Raw genomic sequence first — 26,980 nt, 5'->3', positions numbered from 1 at the left:
CACTCAGGGAAACACCATAAGCTCCTTCATTGTCCATACACTGCAGCATAGACCACGGACACTGTGCAATGAGTTTAATTTAATGAACAAAATAATCAGTTGCATGGGAATACCTGCTATTTACTATATTTTCTCTTCTCCTCTTTACCAGAGTATGTTGGGAAAAAAAATTATTTGTTCATTACACATTCTGAAAAAACACCTATTAACACGTCCTTTTAAAATCACTATCAACTTGCAACGAAGGACAGTTTTAATATCAACACTCATTCATACACTAATCTACTGCACATACTGGTAAGGGCGTGGCAAAACAACACGAGATCCATACAACAAAACACACTGTATATGCTATTTACTAGATCATTTTTCCCAAGAGATTTGCGGTCATGTGTTCCTACATTTCACGTGAGGGTGGCCCCAGTGGGCGCAGACCCAACAACCTTTGGTTTTAAACGCTAGCTGTTTCCTGTCCCTTTAAGGGGTCAAGACTGCTTCTTCAGAGTGCTGAACTCTCCGTGACCCGTGGGGACCTGCGAAAAGCCCCTGTGATTATGAATAATAGCAATGGGCTGCTAATGGGCCATCCCAATGAAAGCCAGAGAGCTGATCTGATTGGCCAGGGGGTTATCAGGACACCAGACATGTAAATGCTGTGTGGAGCATTCTCATTGACTTTCATCAAATTACAGGTCATGAAAAATCCATTCTGTAGTCCTGACCAACACTAGGGCACTTTATAATGAGGAACGTGACCCAAATGGCCCCCTAGTCCCTCTAACGAAAGCCTGTGCAACTAAAACGCTTTTATTGGCATCTTACCTGCTTTCGTCGCAATTATTGCTTACTGGCCACTCCTGGTGCCTTGCTGAAACCACTGATCTCCAGCACAGCATCTAACGAGGTTTCATTTACATTTCACTTGGAGGGGCGTCGGGGGCTTTTCATCCAGTGCCCAGACCGACTATGTGCTGAAATCACAGTGTACGGTCAAAATGTCCGTCTATGGTTAAAGTGCTTGTGCTTTCAGAAGGCGGGAAATGGAAGTAATGATGACCCTATAAAATAGATGCTGTTGTAAAAGCCTTTCACCGTTACAATGTCAGAGAACGGGCCAGATTTGGAAGCCATTGCTCTCTCCTTGCCCTGCCTCCTCCTTCCTGGGTGATCTCCAGCCATTTACTGTGCTGGACAACCGATGGCACAGTGTGTCAGGCAGCAAGCCCAGCAACAATGTAGTCTTAGGAGCACTTAGATTGATTTACTCTGCACAATGTACGTCTGGAGGGACTGAATAAGAAGCAGTGGGCTTCAAACCTCTTTCATTAGGCAGTAATAAATTCAGTATATGCTCGCAAATTTAGACAAAAATGGCTTTGCATGAAAAAAGTTTTGTTTTCGCCGAGTGATGTCAGACAATAGGCGGCGGAGATGTTCTTTACAAGGTGATAGGAGGAAAAGTTCAGCCGCATCTATCACAGGGCCTGGACCTGCAGGGATAGGAGGGCTGGACATAAAGGTGTCAGGCCGGGGCTGGGGTGTGTAAATAGTGTCAGGCCGGGGCTGGGGTGTGTAAATCAGACTTGACTATAGCACAACGGCCCGCCTAACGGCCCCGCCTGGACGCCCCAACCGGAGACGGCCAAGTGACGAATCTGCCAGTTCTACAGCTCCCTGTTCTCCACTGAACTCCAGCTCTGTAGCCCCAAAGTCAAGCAAGGACATGTCCCTTCCACATGAACCCTCTGTGCTGGGAGACGGGCCTGGCCGCTATCCTCTATGCTGTGGCCCCCCCTGGATTCCCACCGCTGGGGTTTCCCAAGGCTGAAGGCATCCATGTCCCCCTGGATTCCCAGTGGTGCTGCTGGGGGTTCTTAATCTTAAATGCCTGGCTGTGATTGGTTCATACAGGGGTTCTTAATGTTAAAGGCCTGGCTGTGATTGGTTCATATTGGGGTTCTTAGTGTTAAAGGCCTGGCTGTGATTGGTTCATACTGGGGTTCTTAATGTTAAAGTCCTGACTATGATTGGTTCATACTGAACTTCTTAATGTTAAAAGCCAGGCTGTAATTGGTTCATACTGGGGTTTTAAATGGTACATGCCTGGCTGTGATTGGTTCATTTCGAACGTCAGTAATTTAATAATTTCATTCTGGCTTTTGACCCAACCATTCTCCCACTACAGTACGAAGTGAATCTCGCTCATGATGTAAATTCTTAATCAGGCCAAGACAAATAAACTGGAGTCACCTTTATTGATTCATCAAAAGCATTTAGTTTAGTTGATCATTCTATAATACTAGGAAAGGATAGGAAAATTGGTTTCGCTGACAGGTCACTAAACTGTTCCCATGCATGTCTTAATAACGGATGTCAATGTATTTTTACAAATGGATAAAATGTCTGCTGGAAAACTTCTTGGACTCAATAGAGGAGTACCTTAAGGCTCAGTAGTGACCCCACTACATTTCTTTATATTCATAAATTAATGCCACTAATTTTCCAGAATACACACATTGACTTACATGCTGATGATACATTAATCTATAACCCCATATCTAATAATTGGTTTTTAATAAAACAAAGTCCTATACACTCTATAACACATTATTTAAAAACTTCAAGCAAGTGACGTGACAGTGCTAGAAAGTGCCGGCTGTTTGAAATATCTGGGGTTGAGGAGAGATTTGGAATGATCTTTTGGAAAGCATCTTGATTACATCAGAAAAAAGGAAATACCTATGAACTTGAGTTACTATACAGATATATAAACTTTTTCATCTTTCCATCAGGATGTTCTTACTGACCTCAATGCAGCTTCCTATCCTAGACCACGGTGATGTCATCTATCAAAACACAAGCAAAGGCCTTTCTTTGCAATTTAGCTATACTTTTGCTGATTCTTTCTTGAAGATACATAAGACCATTACATTGGTGTCCATTTCTTTTTTTAAATGCATTAATTTACATTTCCTAGCATATTTGAAAGGTCACATTATTTTGCAAGACCCACATTACTCCTTTAGATAACAGCAACAATAACAAATGGTACAAATGGTCTTGAAGTTGGAGTTAGGTCTTTTACTAGTAAAGGACTAACTGATTGGAATAGTTTACCTTCCATCAGGGCTTTACAGGGTACATTTTAAAAATACCTATTTCAAATATTATGCGCAAACTGCTTCTGTTCAAACTAACAGAAATCTGTGTGTATATACATTATTTATATATACACACAGGCTCTCTTGGAAACAAGGTGGTGCTTCCCAATAGTTTTTTTTTTATCATGCAAAGGTTTCATTTCCATGACTGATAAAAAACTGATTTCTTATAGATCTGTCTTTTTCCTCTGCAGAAGGAGAGCAAATTGTTTTTAAACATCAAATCACAGTATTGAATTACATTATATATAGAATCAATACATAATATATAATGAGGTCCCTGGCAATTCCAGTCTGAGACCCTAAATAGAAAACAGGAACCTATTTGGTTCGAACACAGAGTTTGCACTGGTCCTACCCCATGGTCCTTTTTTTTTAAGATATTGATTCAACTTTATTGTCACTGAACAAGTACAAGTACAGTACAACAAAATGCAGTTAGCATCTAACCAGAATTGCAAATAGAAGAGGGCAGAAAATTGACAAGTATTTACAAGTATTAAGTATATGTATATTACAAGCAGAATGTCCCTCTTGGTCCTGCCCCTCTGGTTGTGTCTCTCTTGGTCCTGCCCCTCTGGTCAGGTCCCTCTTGGTCACACCCCTCTGATTGTGTCCCTATTGGTCTTTGCCTTCTGGTCACGTCCCTAATCAGATATGAGCTCCGAACCGTGACCTCACACCATCCACCTGACTCTGCATATATTTATATTATATTTATAATATTTATATTCTTCATGAAGTCCATGTTTATTTTACTTCCCTCATTTGTTGAATTTCTGTAAGATAAAGGAATCTTCCTGTGTAAAAACAAAACGGACAATCCTTTATTAGCTTGTGTGAGCCTAAAGCTGGGTCCAGGACCACCCATGCATGTTGTCTAGAAAGTAAATACATTTAGCGCCATCTGCTAACAGCTTTTTCCGCTGCTCCATAATAAACCTGGAGTTCATGGTTCTTTATTTACATGACCATTAACCCTAAAACTTCACTCAAATTTCAAACCTTTTAATGAGCGTGTGACAGTTTTAAATTAAGCAAATAGAATCTCATGAGAACAGAAGCTAACGGGAAAGTTTAACGTTACACTTTAAATCTTTTTATGCCTGATTGAATGATGCAACAATGTTATTTTCAGCATTAGTAAATATTTAATTCAGGTAACACATTCCTTGACAAAACATGGTTTTATTAAATAAAGCCAATACAATGTAATTTAAATAAGTTGCAGTAATACAAAAAGCTATATAACAAAATCTACATTACAAATGTACACAACAGACACCTCAAAGGAATTACAGCCATTCTTTGACTGCAGAGCTGCTTGTTTCTTTAAGAGAGAATATTTATACAACTATATGCATTAACATATCAAATATAAAATGCAAAATATGTATCATTTAATCTAAAACAATTAAAATATGCATGTAATATTTACAAAATGTATAGCATAGCTTCAATGTGCGCGGGTTGGTAACTAGCTACGACCGTAGCGGCTAAACTTTGTGGGCAGATTGTCTACAGGGTAGACCGTGGGGCCTGTCTTCATGGTGGGCGGGCCGTTTGACAGAGTCCAGTCACAGCGCAGCGAGAGCTCCACCAGGAAGATCTTGAGGAGGACCTTGGCGAACTCCTTCCCCACGCACATCCTGGAGCCGCCCCCGAACGGGATGTAGTTGAACCTGGAGGAGTCCTCCGAGGCCTTTGCCATGAAGCGCTCCGGGTGGAACTCCTCTTTGTTGGGGAAGACCTCAGCCACGTCGTGGGTGTCACAGATGCTGTAGATGACGTTCCAGCCTTTAGGGATCTGGTATCCCTGGAAACAGGAGAACACAGCCCTGTTAAACCACTAGCCCCTCCTTGACATTTCCAATCACAAGATGCAAGTGCAGTCGACGGGTGAATGCAAATCCGTTGCGGTACTCCAGGTGAGTGCTGTGGACTGATATCACTTACGTTGAGTTCGAATGTCTTCAGTGCCACTCTGAAGCCTCCTGGTACAGGGGGGTTTATCCTCAGGGTCTCTTTGATGACACAGCCTGTATACTTTAACTGCTCCAACACCTCAATGTTCACATTCTGACCATGCAGATCAACACCTTGATCCTCCTGAAAGAGAAAAGAATGAGTTACTATTCTATTCATCTAGATTGTAAGGGCATTATAATGTGAAGGTGAATGACGGAATTTATACTGAATGAAGGAACACGTTACTGAATGAAGGATCTCCCGCTACGCTGAGCTAATCTCTTACCTTCTCATGAAGCTCTTGTCTGAGTTTGCTGACCACATCAGGATTGAGTCCCAGGAACATGACTAATGATGTGGCTGAACTGGCTGTGGTCTCATGGCCTCCAAATAACAACTCTGTCGCAGACTCCTTAATTGCCTTTACATGGAGAAATCAATAATTAACTCATTGTGCAACACTCCTACTACAACACTCCTACTACAACACTCCTACTACAACACTCCTACTACAACACTCCTACTACAACACTCCTACTACAACACTCCTACTACAACACTCCTACTACAACACTCCTACTACAACACTCCTACTTCAAAATATCTCGATTTATGCATGAATAATTTCAGAAATGCATGCATCGCTTGTAAGGTGGGGACGCATCTATAGCCTAGAGTACAGTAAAAAAAATAAAAAAAACGTACTAATAATAATTTAAAAAAAAGACAGAATAAACGTATTACCTGCATGTTGAATGGCTCCTCGCTTTTCCTGCTACTATCAATCAATTGCTGCAGTGCATCTCTGTATTTCACTTCTTTATCATTATCTATCTTCTTCTGGATATTCTCCTCGATTTTGGAGTGAATGAAATTTCGGGCTTTTAGTCCCTGTAAACGAGAGAAAATATTAATGACTTCAGGAATACAATACACGCATTCGAAAGACATTGTTTACAATATGTATACTAATACAATTCAGTATTCCTCCATTTCTACCACTTCTATTGCGCACCGCTAATTACCCGGTATAATCCGCTGAAGGGGACATCGATTGGCAGGGAGAAAAGGTTTTTGATCATCTCTTCGAAAGCCTCCACCAGCTGGTGCTCATCTGTCTTGATCTGGTCCGGGTCGAAGCCCAGGAGGATTCTCATGGCAATGCGGAACATGAGGCGCTTCATCTCAGGGTACACCAGCACGCCCGAATCCTTCTCGAGCCATTCCCCCACCGCGCTCCTCACCTCCTCCTGGATAACTGGGATGTAGTGTTCTAACGCATCCCGAGAGAACGCTCTCATAATAGCCTGATCAGGAAAACAAGAGGTCGTTTTAATTACAAGTCATTAGAACAACTCGGGACCGGCTTTTTTTTGGTGAAAATATCTATGCGTAAAGAACACTTTAAATATCACACTTTAGGCAAACGTCAACGCACCTTTTTCTTATTCTTATGTTGGCTGCCGTGCACGTTGGAGAGCGTGTCGGAACCAAGAATAGTTCTGACAGAAGCCGGCCACTGCACGGCGACAAGTTTATGTTCACCCAGCAGAATCTGTCTGACGTTATCCGCTCCCAGGACACGCACCGTTGGGTTGCCAAAGAGGTGCGTTCTGTAAATGTATCCATACTTCTGTCGCTTCATCCGCAGGAATTTTCTCCTCTGTAAATAAGAATAACAGTTTAATTTTATTACAAACGGAAGACAAGTATAGTAAATCATCAGGTATCACCATATAGCCTACTTCCATAGCGTCGTTTTGTATTAATGCGTAAAGGTCTATAATTACCTGTAGAAGGAGTTGGAGCGTCTCTCCAATGAAAGGTAAACCCATGGTCCCAGGAGGGAGAGGGGCTCTACAGCTGGGATCCCGACCACGGATCATATACATCTCCCATAGTTTAACCGCTACTAAAAAGAGCAAGATTGGAAGCACAATTGTGCACAAAAGGGTCGCCACTAAAGTGTTCAAAGCCATTGCAGTATTTCGCGTAAAGAGTGCTCAAACCGAAGTGAAAATTGTGAGGACTTCAGGTGCAGAAAGTTTGTTTGCTACTAAAAGTCTGGGTGTTTATACCGCCTTTTATACCCTGTCCTAGGTCCCGGTCTCCTGTTACCTTGGCTTGGCCAGATAAATTAGTTCACACAAAGTTCATCTTTAATTGTTGTGTCATCTCGCCCCGCCCATGGAGTAGCAGTCTCTCCAAAACCCTTAACCATTTGTTATAGGCGCATTTTAATACCTCCTTCTGTTGGAGACAGACAATCGGGGATTTAACTTTGAAAAGGTGTTAATTCCTTCGCACAATAGGAACCATCCGAGGTTCTTTTGTTGCGAATATTCCGCAGTTTACACTCATTACATTGGCTTGAGTTCTGTATGTAATGCCCGGGGCGGGCTTAATTGAACAGCTTTCAACACATTTCAACTTGCGCTGTTTGCTCCGAATTTAAAGAATTTCCTTAATCCTCTTAAATTCCAACACGTGTTTGTTTTATTCGACTCACGCATTAATTAAAACCTGCCGTGGTCAATTAAATCACGAAACAATCTTGGAACACCTACATTGTTTACAGTGTGTTTTTTTTCATTAGGGTGTTGGGATTAATGAATTCAATTGATAGTCTACAATCCAATTTTCCTTGAAATTACCCCCTTTTTTTAAAGTGAGAGATTCAGTGACGTAGGTTAGTTGTGCACTCTGGTTGCACTTGTCTTATCTAAAATGAGACTTTAACCTGGTTACTGTCTTTACCGTGTCCTGCAACCGCCATGGCGCCGCTTACTCTTTCTCCCTCTGCCTCTCCCTCTGTCTGTTTTCTGGAAGGGCGTCTGTTATAAAAAATGATATCTTGCTCGCAGCGGGTTCAAACGTGGGTCAGTTTGTGGGAAAGAAAACAAGTGTCACACTCGGGGAAGGGAAGCAAGGTTACCGGTAGGCTAAACATGAAAAGTAAACACCGCCGAAACCACCCACTGCATTTGAGATCACTTTTTACGACAGCTATAACGTGGAACACGCGGACACGACAGTCAGTCAAGGAGGAGACAGCGTGGCTCCACATTTTACAGCGACACATTATAGATTTCCCGTTGCCTATTCTCTCTGCCGGGTCGCACCGAGGTGCTGAAGTGTTTGCCCTGCAGTTCACCTCAACACAATGTATGGAGTTATCCATGCAAATGGCATGATGAAAAATCACTGCACATATGCTTCCGTCGAAATATTGTCTAGCTTATAGTAGATGTTTTTTCTCTTAGACTAATTTATTATTAATAGAACCACATCTATACAAGCCACGGATGGAAATGTTTTGCCTTAGAACAAGTTTAGGGATAGGCTATGCTATTTCATACTGAAACCTCTTGTAAGCATCGGGTAATGAATTTCTGCTACCCCAGTGGGAATGACAACATTGTGTGAAATAGTTGTACATTTCCTTATTCTGGTGTCAGACGAAGTTCAAGTGTACATCACTCATAATTCACAATGTTCCCCATGGGCCAATCATTTAGCTCTTATTTCCAGGTGGTCCGTAATAAACGCCTTTAATAGCCCATAGGACCACTATCTGACCCGTGACTAATAATATATTTCCATCTGGATTGACCAGAACATTGATTTAAATGGCTACCTGATGTTTGCGTGCGCCTGTTCCACAAAATGCATAACTTCGTGTTTGCGCGCGCCTCAGTGTGTGTGTGTGTGTGTGTGTGTGTGCGTGAGAGAGAGAGAGAGTGAGAGAGAGAAAGAGATGAGGTCTGTGTCGGGGGCGCATCGTCAGCGATTAGAGGGGGACGCCCTGAGGGGGATCTCTCCCATTCCCGAGCGCTCGCGCTGAACTGCTGGTGACCTACAACACGGACACTGACATCTCTGTGAACTCTCGCGCACCAACCTCGCCAAGTTCACTGTCCATCAAATAACGAGATAGCGGGACCGGGATCCTGCCTGAGCGGAGCAGAGCACCCGCAGCAATTACAGCAGAGCAATTTCTATCTCCGCAGTCATCTCTTCTTCCGCTGTCTGTCAATCACATAAATAAAGTTGTTAATTAAAACCATTTACAGTAACAGTGTAATTGGTTCAAAAGATAAACAGGCTGCACTTGTTGGAATAAAAACGTTTTAATTGGAGCCATGCACTGAGACGGAACTTCTATTTCTTGTTTAATCCCATTATTTATATGCACGCCCATTAACACATGCTTATATGCATGTGCGCAAATCAACTTTTATAGCGTACGTTGCCTGCAGATTCATGACCTCTGATAACAGATAAATCATTACTGACCATTTTCACTAGTGTCTAAACAAAATAAAGTGTTTTAAAATTGATCAAACAATTTTCAACATTATTCTTTATTATTTTTTAATTACTATAACATCCTTATATCTCTAATATTCTCCAATAGTAGGGCAGCGTAGCAGTTCATCCAGAGGTCAGTCAGTCCCACCAGTCTGACCGACCAACCCAGCGGCTCTAGGTGAAGCCCTTTCCCCGACAGGTCTGATTTTTCTGGGCTTGTTATGGTGGGAAGCTCGGTAGGTGGAGTTAGATCCATCCTGTGAAAACACGCCTGCATCAAGTCCCATTTTTAAGTTGAATGGAAACGATGTAAACGATGGGTTATTCTACCGATGTTTTGTGGCTGTATTCTAAAACTAGGAAGGTGTGAGAGAAGGATGGATTGTGATTTAACAAGGGTGCAAACGGGGATGGGTCAACCGCAGATCTCTGCTTGCAAAGCGTTACCTCGGCAATAATAACAAGGCCCAGAGTGCATGGAAAGGACACTAGACACACAGAGTGAGTCCCAAATGGCACCCTAGCACATAACTTTGGTAAATGTGTTAGACCATTAGGGCCCAAGTGAAAATATGTGTACTTGATAGGAAAACTGGCTCTATTTAGGACACATTTGTTTCTTGTTCAGTAGACTCCATACATTAACAGGCATCTGGATGTAATTTATTAAAAATCCAATAGAGGAGTTAAAAAGTAAAACTTTTATCTCATGCTGTTAAGTTCACTGGTCACCTGGTACTTACATCACTAAGCACACATACCTATTCTATCAACAATGTAACACTTTTCAAAAGTTTACATAAATGACATACCTGTTTTCATAAATGACATAAACTGACTCACGTTTCATAACAGTGAAGATAAAGTCACATTTCATTATTATAGACCTGGATACACAAACACAACCTAACAGTGTATTTGTTTAAAACATGAGTACAAAAAACACGAGTACAAAAAAAACATGAATAAGTATGAAAACTAGAGATGTATCAAATTTTATATGAGTTAAAAATGAATAAAATCGTATATGAAAACCAAAAAGGAACATTAACACAGACCAGCCAGTTGGTCGCTGACATCCCTTTAGTTGTTTTTACCTGTGTAATAAAGTTATTATAACATTGTTACAGCAACAGGCCTTTCTGTGACTGTGCATCTGGTCTTTGTTCCACCAGTGTTAGCCAGCTAATGTATTTACATGAAAGTATTTAAAATATATACTTTTCCTAACAATTTTGTTAAGTCCAATGAGTAGTTGTTACCTTGTTGTCGTTGGAGGTCGGGACATTTGTCCTCCGAGACATGCCCAACAAGACGTTCAGATTTGTTCAACACTACCTGCTCAACCAAATCACTTGTCGGCCTCCAACTTGCCAGAGGGTCTTGCTAGAGGAGAAACAAGGAATCCCCTGCCTGTCCTCACCTCTGTTAGCCCAGAGCAAGACCAATGTCTTAAATGATGTCACCATTCAGACAAGGCTGTTGTTTAATTCATTATTTAATTCATTTCCAGTTTTAGCACCATTTATGAAGTGACTGTAAACATACAAAGACGGCACCTAAAAGTACAAGAAGTTATGGTCCCAAATGGCAATGTATTTTAGTATATAGTACCCTACTATTCTTTTAAACCAAAAAAGGAAAAAGGTGCCATTTGGGACACAGAAGAGTTTTGTGGTTTTGCTTATTTCTTGTGGTATGAGCTGGCTGGTTCTTTGGCCCGGTGGGGATGTTGCTGAAGTGGACCTGCAGTCCCAGTACTGTGTGCACCAAGGGGCTGGTCTGTGTTCTGGGGAAGCCGTCCAGCCATCCACCACGTAGCCACCTGCCAGGTAGCTGGAGCCAGAAGCTCTGCGGCCAGCATCCCAACAATCATCTGAGTCAACTCCTCTCCTGGTCGAACAGGTTCGGGTCGAACTGGTCTGGATGGAATTGGTCCTGGTCGAACTGGTCCGGGTCGAACCGGTCCTGGTCGAACAGGTCCGGGTCGAACTGGTCTGGGTGGAATTGGTCCTGGTCGAACTGGTCCGGGTCGAACTGGTCCTGGTCGAACAGGTCCGGGTCGAACTGGTCTGGGTGGAATTGGTCCTGGTCGAACTGGTCCTGGTCGAACTGGTCCAGGTCGAACTGGTCCTGGTCGAACTGGTCCGGGTCGAACTGGTCCGGAGGCTGGTAGACTGCAGTGGTACCGTGAGTGTCCCTGATGCTGTTCATTTCACTCCAGCCCTTAGGAATCTGACCACCCTGGGAGGCCCAGAACAACAGACACCTCAGTGCCTTAACGCGTAGAGGAGCCACCAAACACTTGGGCTTGTTTCAGTGTCTCTCTGGGCGTAATTTCAGCAGACACTTTTTGTCCGCATTTCAGCAACTCTTCCCCTATGTGAAGGACCAGCTCCAACAGTTCCACACGCTCATTATTCACCTAAAGAGGGGAAGTTCAAAACAAGCCGTTGATTCAATTATAACGTTGTTGACATATTTTTGTGTTTAGTTCAAAGCTTTGTGAGCTCTGACCCTCATTTGACCTGGGTTCACTCAATCACTTACTGGCCAGTGTGTGTTTGTGTGTGTGCGTGTGTGTGTATATGCCAGTGCACAACCATAATGATGTTTTCCAGACCTCTCCTTCGCCTCATTACACCGAAGGCGCCAGTTTTCTCTCTTTCAGATGATGCAACGATTTCCACAATTATCAGCGGGAAAATCATAGTCAGCTGTAGCCAGACCTTTTTGTCCCGATCCGGTAACACACATGGATGAGCTGTTATGTATGGCGCTGTCCCCACTCACCACAGGGTGGCCCTTCATTTCATGACATTTCCATGGTGGCTTGACACGTCTGGGTACATATGAATATATACCCCGTCAGGGCTACTTTTTGTGTGTCACATTGAGCTGCACACCAGTCCAGGGCGACACACTGCTTAAAATAAATATTTTATTGTAAGCATTCCCTCCAGGGTGATGTACAGGCATTTCGACCAATGCACTGATTAAGTAAATGTGACTTGTAGTAACTAGCCTAGCTAGCAAGGCAGCTGCAGTGAATATTCAGGAGAAACATTGATTAAAATCAGTCTTCGCGAGGGCCATCGTCCACAAACCGAACTACACGGGGAAGAGCGTGCGCAGTGTTGCCTAGGGCGATGTAAATGAACCCAGCGGCAGTGTCGTGTTTGGTATAAGTAGGCTACCACTGCACGCTATAGGATGTAAGAAAATGTGCTAACTTCAGAACTGACTTCAGAACCATGGACAGAGTACATCACTGTCAACAGCAGGGCCTGACTGACTGCCTGCTCACAAAAACCTGCTTGACGATGCCAGTCCAATATGTCAGTCTGTTTGAATGACAGCAATGCAAATTAAATACACGTCCAACAACATTTGTGGAGGGCTTAATCACTTGGGTGGATGAAATAATTGTAATTAATTACTGAAAATATTTTTTTATGTAATAACGAAAAAAATGGTAGATATTATTTCAATATGTCACTAACCCACACAATACATATCCATTATGTGTATTTTTTTTTGTATGCATACTTCAGTTATGTCAATGCATTTAATCTGACATACTGTATGAATACTCTGTTTCTGTCTCATCTCTATCCCTGTCTTTATCTCTGTCTTTGTCTCTGTCTCTCTCCCTGTCTCTGTTTCATCTCTAGCCCTGTCTTTAACTCTGTCTCTGTCCCTGTAGGCGGTGGGAAGCTGGGTGTTGCTGTTCAGGTCGTTACTGATCTCCATCTCCTGTATCTCCATCCTCTCTGCTTAAGGCTCTCCTCAATATTCAGCCCCAATATGACCTGGACAGCAACTCAAAATGTTAGCTTTTTAGCAGCCACAAATACATGAACAGGACTGCTCTCTGAACACCATTTGGGTATTTAAATTTTGATAACATCTTGTATGTGCGGAATGTACATCTCCAAAACTTCAAGACTGAACACCTTGGCCAAGATCTATTTCTGGTTGCAATGGCACCTTGATGGCAGCCTAGGCTGATTGCTCTGCTATTTTAATAGATTTATTGATTTATGTGTTTCTTTATGTGCACGTTCAAATGTGCTAATCAAATGCTGATCAGTTATATATAATATTATTTTTCTTTCAACCTTTGAACATTGAACAGAAATAGCACTTTTGTGCAATCAACTCCCTGGGGCTAGTTGATTGTTTTCTTTTGAATATTTGTATTGAAAATCTGCACTAAGGTTTCACCTACTATCTGGTGATCTACAAAGGACTGAAATGAAGGACATTTAGATCTACTCAGGAGTATTTCTTTATAGTTTTGGGAGAATTGAACAATTCTGTTAGTGATGAGTTTGGGCAATGACTTCTGCAACTTGGAATCTTTCAGAAAAAGGCCATGGAGGAGGACGGGGTGTGAGTGGAAAGCCGATCAGCTTCTTTGGATCTTTGGTCGGATGACAGAGATGGCGGGGTGCTGGTGGGACCAAGAGCTGGGTGAGCTGCGCTGCCTGCCTGCCTCCAGAGGACCTGCTCATCTCCCTCGCTGAACCCATTCGTCCTCCCTCTGCCCAAGCCACGGTCCTCCTCCGTCACAGTCGTTTTATTTTATTTTGCTTTTTCAAGCGCTTTGTGATTATTTTATATAATGAAAAGCTCTACAGAAGTTCAATACATTATTAAAATCTAGGTGGAAGAAAGTCACAACAAGTCACATACTACTACATTTGGCCCAGAGAGAGACTATAATGTGCTCTACCGTATTGGTCTCTACTCTACTGATCTCTGCTCTACTGTACTCAAGTTTATTTTATTTTCTTACAACCCTATACATTAGTTCATACATTTGTCTTGGTATAAATCTCAATTAAGCCTTTGAATTACAAACCATAGGTAACCCAAGTTTGTCTTTAAAATGGTGAAAGCCATCAGGCGAAAAGTATATATATATTTTTTAAAACAAGCTATAACTAGATGTCAACCACCTTTTCCCTCCATAACTGACAGACATTTCCCCTCTCTAAATGTTTAAGGATTGCCTGTCATTTAGCCAAAAATATGGTTTAGTGACCATTTTTAATCTTACATGTAATTAAATCACAAAAAAGTATTCGATACATAAATTCTTCAAACAAGTTTCAAATTAAAACATATTCACAATATTTTACGGAAATGTAGTAGGTAAAAGGTGCATTGTAAGTATTGTGTGAACCAGTGTGCAAGAATATTTAATTTTTCTATGGAAAACCAGGTTAAAAATGATTTGTGTTTAGAATATTTTGTTGGTGCAACTGTTTCAGGGCAGGTTTAGTTAAGGAATACAGAGAAGAAGAAAAATCTAATATACAGTTCAGTCAAAATGTGTTAAATTGTCAGGGAAATTTGTTAATTTCCTGTGTAGAGTTGACTTACACGCAGAGTTGACTACATTTCATGGGTCCCAAGATGATGCCCGTGTTCTGAGGCCACCGCGGGCACACCAAAGAATGCTCGCGAAAGAATGGCATTCTTCTCCTTTCTCAAAATGTGAAAACTGTAATCCTGCTCAAAAAAGTACAGAATGGGCAATCACCTCCCAAATATAACACAAAGATCCTAAATAGCACTTTTCAAGTAGACAAGGCATCGAGTGCCGTAATTGTCTTCAGGCACTAGAAAAACTGTCATTCTGACTATTATTCAGCTGCGAGATGAACATGTGTGTACATTGTTTATAAACGATGTTCTGTTGTGACGTTGCGACCATATGCCTACCGGATTTGGATTCAGCAATACGTTTTCTACTACAAACATTCATGGTTATCTGACATTCATTCACCACCAAGCTGTTGCAATCAATCTAACCAGAGGCTAGCTAACTAGCTGGTGACACATTCAGGTAATGACAAGTCAATGTTTAGGCTATGGTTGTCTGTCATGTGGAGGCAAATATGCCAAATTAGAAAGTGTTTTAAGTAGAATGTTCCACTCAAATTATAGTCTAAATCTGTTCCGTGCTGCCTCGCATGATTTTATAAACAGCAGCAACATTCGATCCACCTTCACAGCTATATAAACAACGCCATCATTGTTTTTAGGCCTACAAAAATCTAGCCTCGAGATCTAATTAACCTGTACCCGGGGAAGATTCCTCAGAAAACACGAGTAACTCTAGGTAGGATGCTTTAGGAAGTTGACACCAAGACCACGTATAAATCCAGAGAAAAATCATGCGTTTGGTTGAGTGAACACATTTTTATTACTTCACACAAATAAAAACAAACAAAATGGGTTTACATCTCGTCACAGGGGATGTATTCTCTTTAGCGCGACGACAGAGTCCTTTACTCTGCCAGTTGAAATCTATAGGAACATTCTCTAATTCACATTGGAATGTTGAACGGGTTATTAAATAGCATTTTTTCAACTATGATACTGTAAACAAAAGGGGGAAACCAGTTGATAATGTATTGACTAATACTGGTCAATTGAAATGAATTAATTTACATATTTAGATTACGGAGATGCATCACAGCACAATAATCTCCGTTATTCGTAGCAGAAGGAAACTGCATTTTTATTTTCTTTACAAAATATGCAGTATGTACAATGCCATTTACAAGCAACTATTTAAAAAAGGCTAACTCATATAATACCTCTTCAGTGCAAAACGCCTGTTAAAAGTAGCAGACCAAAAACCATAATTTCAATTATAAAATGTGATTTCAGACAGAAGTTGTTAAAGCCATTTGAGAGCATACAGATGAACCAGATCATTATTGCTTTTTTGAAATGTCTTCGTGGTAGATTCTAAAGCAGTGGAACCCAAACCCTTTCATTTAACCCTGAGGAACAAAACAAGGATACTTTAAGATGCAAGAAACAGATTTAGCAAATAACGCCTGACATTAAAAAAAAAGATTTCGGGAGGCAATCTTTCCAAAAATAAATAGAGTGTAACCATTACATTATTGTCACAGGGTTCGTTTAACCCTCAGCTGTGGGTTCAAAACCAAAATAACCAGGTTCATGCGAGGTAATTATGACACTAATCAAAGCGGTTTGATTCAAGCTATGCTGAATGACTGGCAGGGACTAGTAGAGGCAAAAGAGGGCGCATCCCTGGCCCCCCTATTCCCTGTATGGTGTACCACTGTGGACCATTGCCCCAGTGCTGCTCAAAGGGAATAGGGTGGCATTTGGGACCAACACTGTATGACTCTGTAGTGTTAAGTATTCTCAAACATATTTACAGTAGAAACTCCAAGTATTGCATTATGGAGTGTCTTCAAGGTCGTATCCCAAATGGCAAACTATTCCTTTGGAAGTGCACTACATTTCACCAGAGTCGACACAGCCCATTGGGCTCCGGAGCCTACCTCAGGGGTTGAAGCCTACTTCATTGCTTAGTCCCCTATAGGTCAAATATAGTGCACTATATAGGTATTAGACTGCCACATTTAGAACACGTATCCTAGTGAACATCAGTCTCCTGTTCAGACATCATCATCATCATCATCCAGAACTCAGGGAAATCTGAGATATCTCCTTTACATTCCCGTACATCATGTGAAAACACCATCCACTGTGGTGATACAATCATTGCACTCTCACAATACAAAACATAGTATTCTTAGCCATTAAAAATACATTTAAAACATCTGACTTTTCTCATACCTTACAGAGTTCAGATAACTGTCTTAGCTAGGTCTTTATTTTCCATATTTACACTAGGCAACAAATCTGGTAAAGGTTCTCTGTGTTTTTTTTTTAATGTATTTGTGTGTGTTGCCTGTTTGGTGTGTATTCGAGAAGCATGTGTGTGTTCTAGGAGTGTTGAGACATCCCATTGACCAGGCTCCTCAGCTGCTTGACCACCGTCTCAATGAGCTTCTGTTTGTCTCGGTCGTTCTTCCTGAACTGAGAGAAGATGTGGTTCTTCTTACTGGTGTCCTTCATTCTGGAGAAGAAAACCAGAAAGAGAGAGCGGGATGAAGATGGAGAGAGAGATGGAAGTCCATTAGGAGATCCAAACTGCTGGATGTAGGCTAAAGAAGGGTTGGGGGTTTGTTCACTAAGAATCAGGGGTTTTGTTTTTTCTCCTTCTAGACGGGACACATTACAGACCAGAATATATCAGACTAGACCATACCAGACTAGGCTCAAATAGGCCAGAACAGCCTAGACAAGAAAATAACAGACACTTGGAAGAAAGTGATAATTAAGAATTCATAACATACCCCCTGTTGACTCTGCATGGGAGATGTTAGAAGAAACAGAAGAGAAGAGAACTAGTCAGGGTTAAGATATAACCAGCCCAGAAAGAGTATTAAACTATAATCAGCCCAGAGATTATTAAAATATAACCAGCCCAGAGATTATTAAAATATAACCAGCCCAGAGATTATTAAAATATAACCAGCCCAGAGATAATTCAGATATTACCAGCCCAGAGATTATTAAAATATAACCAGCCCAGAGATAATTCAGATATAACCAGCCCAGAGATAATTCAGATATAACCAGCCCAGAGATAAGTCAGATATAACCAGCCCATATAGTATTAAGATTTAACCAGCACAAATAGTATTATGATATAAGCAGCCCAGATAAAGTAAACAATATAACCAGGCCAGATAAAGTACTATGGTATAACCAGCCCAGATAAAGTACTATTGTATAACCAGTTTAGATAAAGTACTGTGGTATAACCAGCCCAGATAAAGTACTGTGATATAACAAGCCCAGATAAAGTACTGTGATATAACAAGCCCAGATAAAGTACTGTGATATAACAAGCCCAGATAAAGTACAACGATATAACCTGCCCAGAAAAAGTACGAGCCCAAATAGAGTATTAAAATATAACCAGTCCAGACAGTATTAAGATGTTACAGTAAATGATGTCCAGCCAAGAAACAGACTAGAAAGTGAACTACTCACTTCTCCAACAGTGCTAGTGCAGTCGATGGGTTTACCCGGAGGTACTTGGAGGAGGGCTGCCCATAGTCGGCCAGGTACGTTGACCAATCCCAGACCATGAACAGGTCCAGAAGCTGAAACACAGGGAAAAACAATTCAAATTTGATTCCCCTGATCCCGACATGCATATCGGGGAAACTGTATCAGTGAAACTATGTCCCTGAAACTATCTGTGAAATTCCCATTTGGTGATGGGAACAATGTCATTTGGGACAAGGCCATTGTCCCTCTCAGTGTACAGTAATGGCAGTGTAGTGAGAACCTGCCTGGCTTTATGAAGGGTCACTATAGAGCCAGAGACTTGGCACTGATGCCATTCACCCTTGCCCAAAGGGCATGATTGAAGGTTTCTGTTAGATTGAGGTGCTTTTCAGAGTCATATCTTGTTCCTCCTCCTGCCTTTCCTCTCAACCTTGAACACTGTATCTATCCTATATGACCTTCACATATCTCAGAAATAGATTTGCTGTGAACTGAGGGCCCCGATTGGCTCTGTTCATTGAGAGGCCCTGTTCGCCGAGAGTCCCATAGAGGGCCAGTTTATCTGAGAGGCCCCATTTATCCGAGAGCCCCATAGGAGCCCAATTTACCTGAGAGGCCCATAGGGGCCCCATGAGCTGTGAGTGATATGGCTGTCTGCCCAGAGTATTTAGGCTTCTCTGACTTCTAGCCAGCCACTAGTTATTAGGGCTGATAGATACTAATCCTCTGTAACTGCTTTCTCCCACAGGGCAGAATATCAAGCCAGGGGATTCTTCTGAGGTGGGAGACAGATACTAGTAGCAGAGACTCTCGGTCTGTCGCAACCCTATTATGTGTGTTTGTGAGTGTCTGTGCGAGTGCTTGGGACACTGTTCTACCAGTGTTAAAGACCCCAGTCTGACTATGACTGTGAGCAAGAGTACATCTAAGGGGATGACATTTGTCTGTCGTTAATTCTGTCAGCCTAAAGGAGACACGACAATGTGCAAACCTGGCTTCACTGTCTGAACCCTGTCTTCACCTCAGGTCAACCCTCACTCTCTCTCGTCATCTCAGGTCAACTCTAAAACCCTTTGTCCTGATATGCGAGCTACCGACACAGGAAGACAGGTCTACTCTGATAAAGGAACACACTGAGTTGAGAGCTGACCAGCTGCCGGGGTTAAAGCCTTCCCCTCTGATCAGCCCATCATCACAGCAGCTCTGTGACAGACCCATACTAACAGTCTGCTTCATTGAGTGGTATTCAAGAAACGGACCTGACCCCTTGTCCCAGGGCAGGGTGATGGCAAGGAGTTGGGAGGAGAAAAAGTTACAGCCTGATCACTGGGTCTCGTTCACTCACGTTCCATTCTTTTCTCTTTCTCTCACCAATTCTCAGTCTCCTCAACTGTTTCATGCTACTGGTTGGCTGGCTGAGATGCTACGGGAGGTCATGTGAACCTCGCCAGGGTGATTTCCACATAAGGGAGCTGTGCAATAAGACATCATCAGGTCCTTTTAAAAACACTTCCTGGATCCAAACCTGTACAGGCAATCCCGCAACAGGCCAGCTCAGGAAAACCCCAATGGGAGGTTTTTAAAAAGGCATGTTTTAGTTGGTTGTCTTCCATTTCTTCATGATATAATGTTATATTTCTCCACAAGTACAGCTCTGTAAAAAATTAAGAGACCACTGCACCCTTTCCTTTCCAAAAAAGTTGAAAAGGAAGGTTTTGAGTGAGGAACAGAAGGCTTAAAATTAAGAGGCCGCTGCAAATTTAATGCTTCTGTTCCTCACTCAAAACCTTCCTTTTCAACTGTGTCCATGTGTTCAGCAATGTCCATGAGACAAAAAGGCCTGGCAGATAGCCTCTCTGTGACCCCGTTCTGTTGAACTGATCCTAACCTGACCCATATCTGGACCTAAGGCCCAGATTAACCAGGGCACACAGCCATCAGCACTAAGATAGTCAGAAAACATACTAGTAGAGCTGGTAACGGCTTAATGGATACTCACCAATTGTCAGGGTATTTTAGGGTTAATCCTGACCTACAGGCACTGAGTGACACTGGGATAGAGGTGAGAGGTCAAAGGAGGGTCACGGGAGAGTGTTGAAGTTGGTTTCATGATAGGTGAGGAGTTAGCCGTGGGAGGAGAAGTGGGGAGTTAGGTGTAGGAGAAGTGAAGAATTGGTATGCAGAGGTGTGCTGCTTACCTGTCGGAGGTCGATGAATGCCAGCTGTAGAGTGTCACCCTGGAATCCTGGCACTGGCTCTGAGCTAGCGAACACTACAGGAGAAAAAAAAGTCAGAGCCAGTTAGCAAACATTACAGGGGAAGAAGAAAGTATATAAGTATATATATATATATATATAGTGAATATAAAAAGTCATGAGACTGCAGAGAGCTTCCAAAGCATCAGATGGATCTCATCGTTGAAAGATATCAGTCAGGAGAAGGGTACAAAATAATTTACAAAGCATTAGATATACCATGGAACACAGTGAAGACAGTCATCATCAAGTGGAGAAAATATGGCACAGCAGAAACATTAGCAAGAACTGGACGTCCCTCCCAAATTGATGAAAAGACCAGAAGAATACTGTTCATGCAGGCTTCAAAGAGGCCTACAGCAACATTAAAGGAACTGCTGGAATTTCTGGCAAGTACTGGCTGTGTGCTAGATGTGACTCCGTATTCTTCATATGAATGGGCTATGGGGTAACGTGGCAAGACGGAAGCCTTACCACCTTTCTTACAAAGAAAACATCCAAGCCTGGCTGAAGTTTGCAAAAACAAACATCAAGTCCCCCAAAAGCAAGTGGGAAAATGTGTTGTGGTCTGATGAAACCAAGGGTGAACTTTTTGGCCATAATTCCAAGGTATGCGCTAAACAACACTGCACATCACCCAAAGAACACCATACCCACAGTGAAGCATGGTGGCGGCAGCATCATGCTTTGGGGCTGTTTATCTTCAGCTGGAACCGGGGCCTTAGTCAGAGAGGAGGGAATAATGAACAGTTCCAAATACCAGGCAGTTTTGGCACAAAACCTTCAGGCGTCCATTAGAAAGCTGAAGAGGAAGTTCACCTTTCAGCACAACAACGACCCAAAGCACACATTCAAATCCACAAAAGCATGGCTTCACCAGAATAAGATTGATCTACCGTTATATTTTAAGACCTGAATCCAATTGAACATCTGTGGGGTGATCTGAAGAGGGCTGTGCACAGGAGATATCCTTGCAATCTGACAGATTTGGAGCGCTTTTGTAAAGATGTGGCATGCTAATAGACTCCTACCTAAAAAGACTGAGTGCTGTAATAAAATCAAAAGGTGCTTCAACAAAGTATTAGTTTAAGGGTGTCCACACTTATGCAACCAGGTTATTGTGAGTTTTTTTATTTTTATTTCCCCCCCTCAAAGATCAGTTTGTTTTTCAATTGAATTGTTCACGTTATAGGTCACATTAAAGGTGGAAAAAGTTCTGATTTATCGTTGTCTCATTCTTTTACATCACAAGAACCTGGCATTTTTACAGGGGTGTGTAGGCTTTATATCCACTGTGTGTGTGTGTGTGTGTGTGTATGTGTATATATATAATAAATCTGTTTCCACTACTTTACTTTTGTTAACAGTAGGGGGGTATGTGGGCCGACACACCGGCATCCATGACACAAAAGGCTCAATGCGTGAAATGCTACAGTGTCCTCCCTGTACACCAGTCTCTCTTGTCATTTTCTTAGGTTATTATTAGGGAAAGATGTTAAGACAGTACTGTCAAATAATGCTAAGTATTCACTCTCAATTAACCATTCTCTATAACTGTTCATGAATCGCCTCCCAGACTCCTAATAAAAGCCACTAGCTACTAACTCATGAGGCAATATGAATTCCATGTACATTATAGTGTGTAGCATTGGGGGTTAAAGAGGGGTTAGAAAACAGTTTTGCTGGATGTAGCACACAGTGCCCCATGTTTTCTCATTATATTTGTAACTTAAAAACTCTCCTGAGTATTTTGTACAATACATTCACTGTGGGAATGTTTTTCCACAAAAGGTATCCCTTGTACATTAGAGTGGGCGGATTGAAAAATAAACACACAGCCGCAGCTGTTATTACAATAACAGGGAAACACTGTCTGTTAATTTAATTCTATCCATATTTCAGTTTACTGAAAGGGAAACTCACTCAGCTGGAATTGGCACATGCACATCAAACTCCCTGCTGGAACTTGTTTATATGTTGCAATAAATTGAGTGCTCAGAAAATTAGGTGATTTCAATTCAGCCAGTTATCACCTCACAGCAAAAAGTATCCCTTTAATTATTCACTACAATAATTAAATGGATTTGTCTGGTCAACTCAAACTACATAAATATATAATTCGAAGGTATCAGTATACTTCACATCAGGAATAAATGAAAAAACAGTTGGGTTTGGTGCCTCTCCCCCTAACAAAACAGAGGTTAATTCCAGGGGTTCACTTATAGCTGAGAGTTGATGAATGTGGTGTAACTAAAGGGACAGCAGTTCCAGTGATACAGCGAATAAAAGTCTGTCACTGAAGAGCCTGAACACATTATATAGGGGCCAAGGCATCACGTGCGGTCCCTTCCCATGCCCCGGCCTGATGAACTCTGCCTCACCCTGTGTGGAGGCCATGAGGGGCCACAGGGAACATCCAGGTACTGCACGCATGCATGCACACCCGCATACACACGCCGTCATTGCCACCAAGCCCCAAAAAACATGGAATATTACAATTACTATTGTTTTTACTGCAAAGCTGCACAACCCCATAGTGGAATTATTTCAGTTTTTACCTAGATAGGCTGTTGTTGTTGTGTTTGCTCGAGAAACGTTCCTCGTCTACAGGGGCATTACATTTGCGAGTTGCATAGGGAGAAAACATGCACTCTGACAAGCGGCCTCGACAGCATTTTAAACCCAGGGTGCATTTTGCTCTAAGTCACCCTAACAGACAGGCCTATATTCAAATTACAGTGTAAACAAGATTTCTTGGAAACAAAATTTACCAAATAATCAAATCATCACATCTGAGATCTAGCTAATGGTCAGCCCAATAGGGTAAATAAAAAGCGTGAGGCATAAGATGAAAAACATCAAAGAAAACATTCAGCACCATCTATTGTCAACTCAAATGTATAGCTTTTAATCAAAGGCAATTAAGGCATCTACCCACCCATCCAGAGAAAAGTTTTGAAGGAGGTAATCTTTGTGAACCACTAATGGTTCTGTAGGTGGTCAAACTACTTTAAAATGGGCCCACCCACAATGCCAAATAGAGAAAGACACAACCCAAAATGTTTAGCAACTAGCATTTAGCAACACCTTTTCTAGAAAAGTTACAATGCCATTATTAAGTCAGTGATTCACCATGCTATATAGATTAAAAAAATATATATTTCACAGTCAGTCCCCTAGCCCACTACCCAGCCAAATATTAAATAAATGTTGTTGCTGTCAATAGATTCGAACCTAGGTCTTCCACATGAAAGGCACTGTCTTCAACCACTACTCCACGGCATTACACGTTTCAGCAGTCGCTAGTCTCCATTGAGGATTGTGTTAAACTGAATAATGTTTCTTATTAAGTTTACCTCCACCAGAAATAGTGTCTATGAGCTGTTAGCTTTTGCCAATGGCCTTTTGAACAGCTTATTAGCCAGTAATAGGCTTACTGGTATCTACTAACTTTTTAGGAATAATCATAAGAATTGAGCAATTGCTACCGAGACTGAAGATGAACTTTTCCATGCCAGAAACAGTCACAATATAACCGTATAGAATTTCAGGTTTCGGTTTTAGCCAGTAAAGTTTTCGTCAATACGGAATAATTCACAATGCGTACTTTGCTTCACCTGCGAGGAGATACAAACTCGGGACCTATAGTTCACAAGTCCGCTTCTCTAACCACTACACAATTTAACACGGGGTAGTCTGTCAGTCAGTCAGTAAGAGACCACTGCACCCTTTTCTTTCATTTCCAAAAAAGTCAAAAAGGAAAGTTTTGTGTGAGGAACAGAAACGTTCCATTTGCAGTGGTCTCTTTAATTTTTATGTATGTGTCTGCGTGAGACAGTCTTTGTGTTACTATGTGAATGTCTGTGTGTGTGTTTGAAACTTTCCAAAGATGTTTGTTTTAAATCCACTACTAGGGTAGTGGGCAGAAAGCAATGAGTCCATTTACCCAACTTTACAACCTATCAAGATCAAGGATACCGTTTGTTAAACAGGTTAGAAGAGCGTAGGACGTCTGTGACATTGTTTGTTGTATTTATAGGAGATGAGTGACACGACCAAGATAAGATATCAGAGTCAATACCAGTACAATGTTTCACATGACACCCTACTCCCTTGATAGTACACTATTTTAAACCAGGAATCTAATCAAAAGAAGCACATGACATAGGTAATGGGGTGCTATTTAGAACGGATGGCTGGGGATTTCCTGTAAGCCAGTGACTGTGAAACACCTGACAGTTATTGGCTCTACAGGAGGACAGCTTCCAGGAAAGCACAAGGAAATATTTAGCCTAAAACAGCCATTCAGCCGAGGTCATTCTGAGGACAGGGATTGAGAGTCTCAATTGTCATCCTACTCCCTTTACAGTGTACCTTATTTGACCTAGGACCAGGTAATAGGAGTGCCATTAGAGACAGACGCATTAACACTTTGAAAAGTAGCAAATGGGGTGCCATTTAAGACAAAGCCATCATTGGGCTTGACTACCGTCAGCTAACATTCACACTTATTACATCTTGCCATCCGTGCGACGGGAACCGTTCGCCTTGACCGTTTTCCTGGGAGGCTGGTGCTGCGTGGGGCGACGGCATGCCTGGGCGTGTGGACTCCACCTGACCGGAGCCACAGAAAACAGTGTAGCTTTTGGGCCAGAGTCCTCGTCAGGCCTAGTAACTCCACTCACGTTCACACTGTATGACGTCCAGGTTGAACTGCTGAATGGCTCCCATGGTGATCTGCTTGAGCTCGCTGTCCAAAAGCATCTGCATCAGTGACGTGGACAGGTGCTTACACGCCGACATGCACGCCGTCTGGGCCACCTTGCCCTGCGGGGGGGCGGGGTGAGAGGAGGAGCATGGGAGACAGGAGAAGAACAGGTCAGTTACTGCCGGACTGTGTGTGAACAGAGTTAATCCAGAATTGATCTACCGTACCCAGCACCTGTGACTGATTAGTCTGGGCTGGTGACCTACGTCCTCTGGTCTAGATAACTACAGGTTACACGCGGAACATTGAACATGGGTAGAAACATGCAGGCAGACCAGACCAGGTCCAAAGAATGATGGCTTTAAATGAACAGGGTCGTGCCGTTGTACAGTGGCGGGGGAAAGCAACGGTCATGTCCAACCAGACAAAACGGACCACAGAGGGACATCATGCACTAAGAACCACTGCTGTAACCAGGCTGCATCATGCAGAATGCTGATATCAGGCAGAGAGTGACAGTTGACATACACTGACTTTGGCCACTTCAGTAGTTGGCATCATATATAAAGTGCACTACTTTCTACCAGGGCCCATAGAGCAAACTATACTAGTCCAATAGTACCCTATTTAGGGCCCATTGAGCTCTGATCCAAGATCAGAGATATGTAGGAAATAGGGTGCCATTTGGCATGCAACCAGGTCCAGGGTCTACTGGTTCATGCTGTCCAAGCAGAGTCCTGTTTCAAATGTCATTATTTCAGTGGATCGCACGCTACTTAATACAGCGACAGTCACCGTTAAAAAAAAAAAACAATCCTATGTCCCAAAAATGAAAGCAGGATAAAGGTAGAAGAAACGCACACCTTAGTTGAAGTAGTGCTGGCTAAAAGGTACGAAATGGAAACAGAATAAATGGAAAAAGCCGCACACTCTAAACTCAAATGCATATACATATTTCTTTAACAAGACCAACGTTTCGACAGACATTGTACCCTGATGAAGACAGCGTGTCTGTCGAAACGTTGGTCTTATTAAAAAAAATATTCATATGCATTTGAGTTTAGAGTGTGCGGCTTTTTCCATTCATTTTGTTTCCAAAAATGAAAGCAAACATTTGAGGAAAGAAACAAGACCTACAAACGCCCCAAGAACATGTGATTACTACACTGGTTTGTTTGTGTGTACTTTGGTAATTTAGCATCTAGAGGACACTCAAAAGAAAAAGCTTTGTTACTTATTTTGATACCTTGATTTTCAGGGTATTTAATCATAATTTGTACTAGTATTTCGTAATTGTTGCCCACAACCTTCCTGTTGATTTATAGAAAAAAAGGCAGCTGTGATGTGAAATCACTACCCGAGGTAGTGAAATAAAAACCCTGTGGCTTCAAGCTATTTGCTGAAAGTTTGGTACAGTCTGATATTACATCCACTCACTACTGGTATAGTACAATTTGTCTGTACCTTCAGTTACTTGTATCATATAGTCTTTTTGCTTGTGTGGTCTTGGCTAGCTTAATTTACTGATCAGTAGCTTTCAAGCTAGCATTAATTAACTTGCATGGTTAGCGGTCATTAGAAGGAGCATGAGGGAAGAAAGTGTTATTTTGTAAAGTAGTGAAAACATGGGATTAGGCAATGTTGAAAACTAGATA

The 26,980-nt window shown here is 42.0% G+C and overlaps 3 protein-coding genes across 11 annotated transcripts in view; all 3 read right to left on the bottom strand.

Moving 5' to 3' along the window:
* Window positions 1-4,306: 4,306 nt before the first annotated feature.
* LOC105025284 (cytochrome P450 26A1) lies at window positions 4,307-8,115 on the bottom strand. 2 transcript variants are annotated; one of them, XM_010895862.4, is made up of 8 exons: window positions 7,887-8,115; window positions 6,920-7,041; window positions 6,568-6,792; window positions 6,155-6,436; window positions 5,874-6,020; window positions 5,416-5,550; window positions 5,118-5,270; window positions 4,307-4,977 (listed from the first exon to the last, which is right to left on the bottom strand). In XM_010895862.4, the coding sequence occupies exons 1-8, from the start codon at window positions 7,903-7,905 to the stop codon at window positions 4,639-4,641; spliced, it is 1,422 nt and encodes a 473-aa protein (XP_010894164.1). In that variant the 5' UTR covers window positions 7,906-8,115; the 3' UTR covers window positions 4,307-4,638. The 2 variants fall into 2 exon arrangements, with proteins under 2 accessions (XP_010894164.1, XP_010894163.1); XM_010895861.5 differs by lacking the exon at window positions 7,887-8,115 and having other exon boundaries at window positions 6,920-7,510.
* A 2,633-nt stretch (window positions 8,116-10,748) lies between these two features.
* On the bottom strand, window positions 10,749-15,643 carry LOC117594574 (aspartate and glycine-rich protein-like). Of its 2 annotated transcripts, XM_034292600.1 has the most exons (3): window positions 15,174-15,643; window positions 14,832-14,960; window positions 10,749-11,865 (listed from the first exon to the last, which is right to left on the bottom strand). In XM_034292600.1, the coding sequence occupies exon 3, from the start codon at window positions 11,652-11,654 to the stop codon at window positions 11,322-11,324; it is 333 nt and encodes a 110-aa protein (XP_034148491.1). In that variant the 5' UTR covers window positions 11,655-11,865; window positions 14,832-14,960; window positions 15,174-15,643; the 3' UTR covers window positions 10,749-11,321. The 2 variants fall into 2 exon arrangements, with proteins under 2 accessions (XP_034148491.1, XP_034148490.1); XM_034292599.1 differs by lacking the exon at window positions 15,174-15,643 and having other exon boundaries at window positions 14,832-15,101.
* exoc6 (exocyst complex component 6) overlaps window positions 15,640-26,980 on the bottom strand; it is a 46,784-nt gene continuing 35,443 nt past the window's right edge. For 4 of the 7 annotated variants that reach the window (XM_010895868.4, XM_010895869.4, XM_010895864.5 and 1 more), the window contains 5 exons: window positions 25,303-25,444; window positions 20,561-20,634; window positions 18,342-18,454; window positions 17,639-17,650; window positions 15,640-17,358 (listed from right to left, as the gene is read on the bottom strand). In XM_010895868.4, the coding sequence (XP_010894170.1) occupies window positions 17,226-17,358; window positions 17,639-17,650; window positions 18,342-18,454; window positions 20,561-20,634; window positions 25,303-25,444 (474 nt within the window). In that variant the 3' untranslated portion in view covers window positions 15,640-17,225. The remainder of the gene's footprint in view (window positions 17,359-17,638; window positions 17,651-18,341; window positions 18,455-20,560; window positions 20,635-25,302; window positions 25,445-26,980) is intronic. The other 3 variants (XM_010895870.4, XM_010895865.5, XM_010895867.5) reach the window with 1 other exon arrangement.

Source organism: Esox lucius, chromosome 6 (genome assembly GCF_011004845.1).
Source record: "Esox lucius isolate fEsoLuc1 chromosome 6, fEsoLuc1.pri, whole genome shotgun sequence".
Taxonomy (NCBI): domain Eukaryota; kingdom Metazoa; phylum Chordata; class Actinopteri; order Esociformes; family Esocidae; genus Esox; species Esox lucius.
The sequence above is the reverse complement of the archived record's forward strand: the minus strand, read 5'-3'. Positions and strand labels throughout refer to the sequence as shown.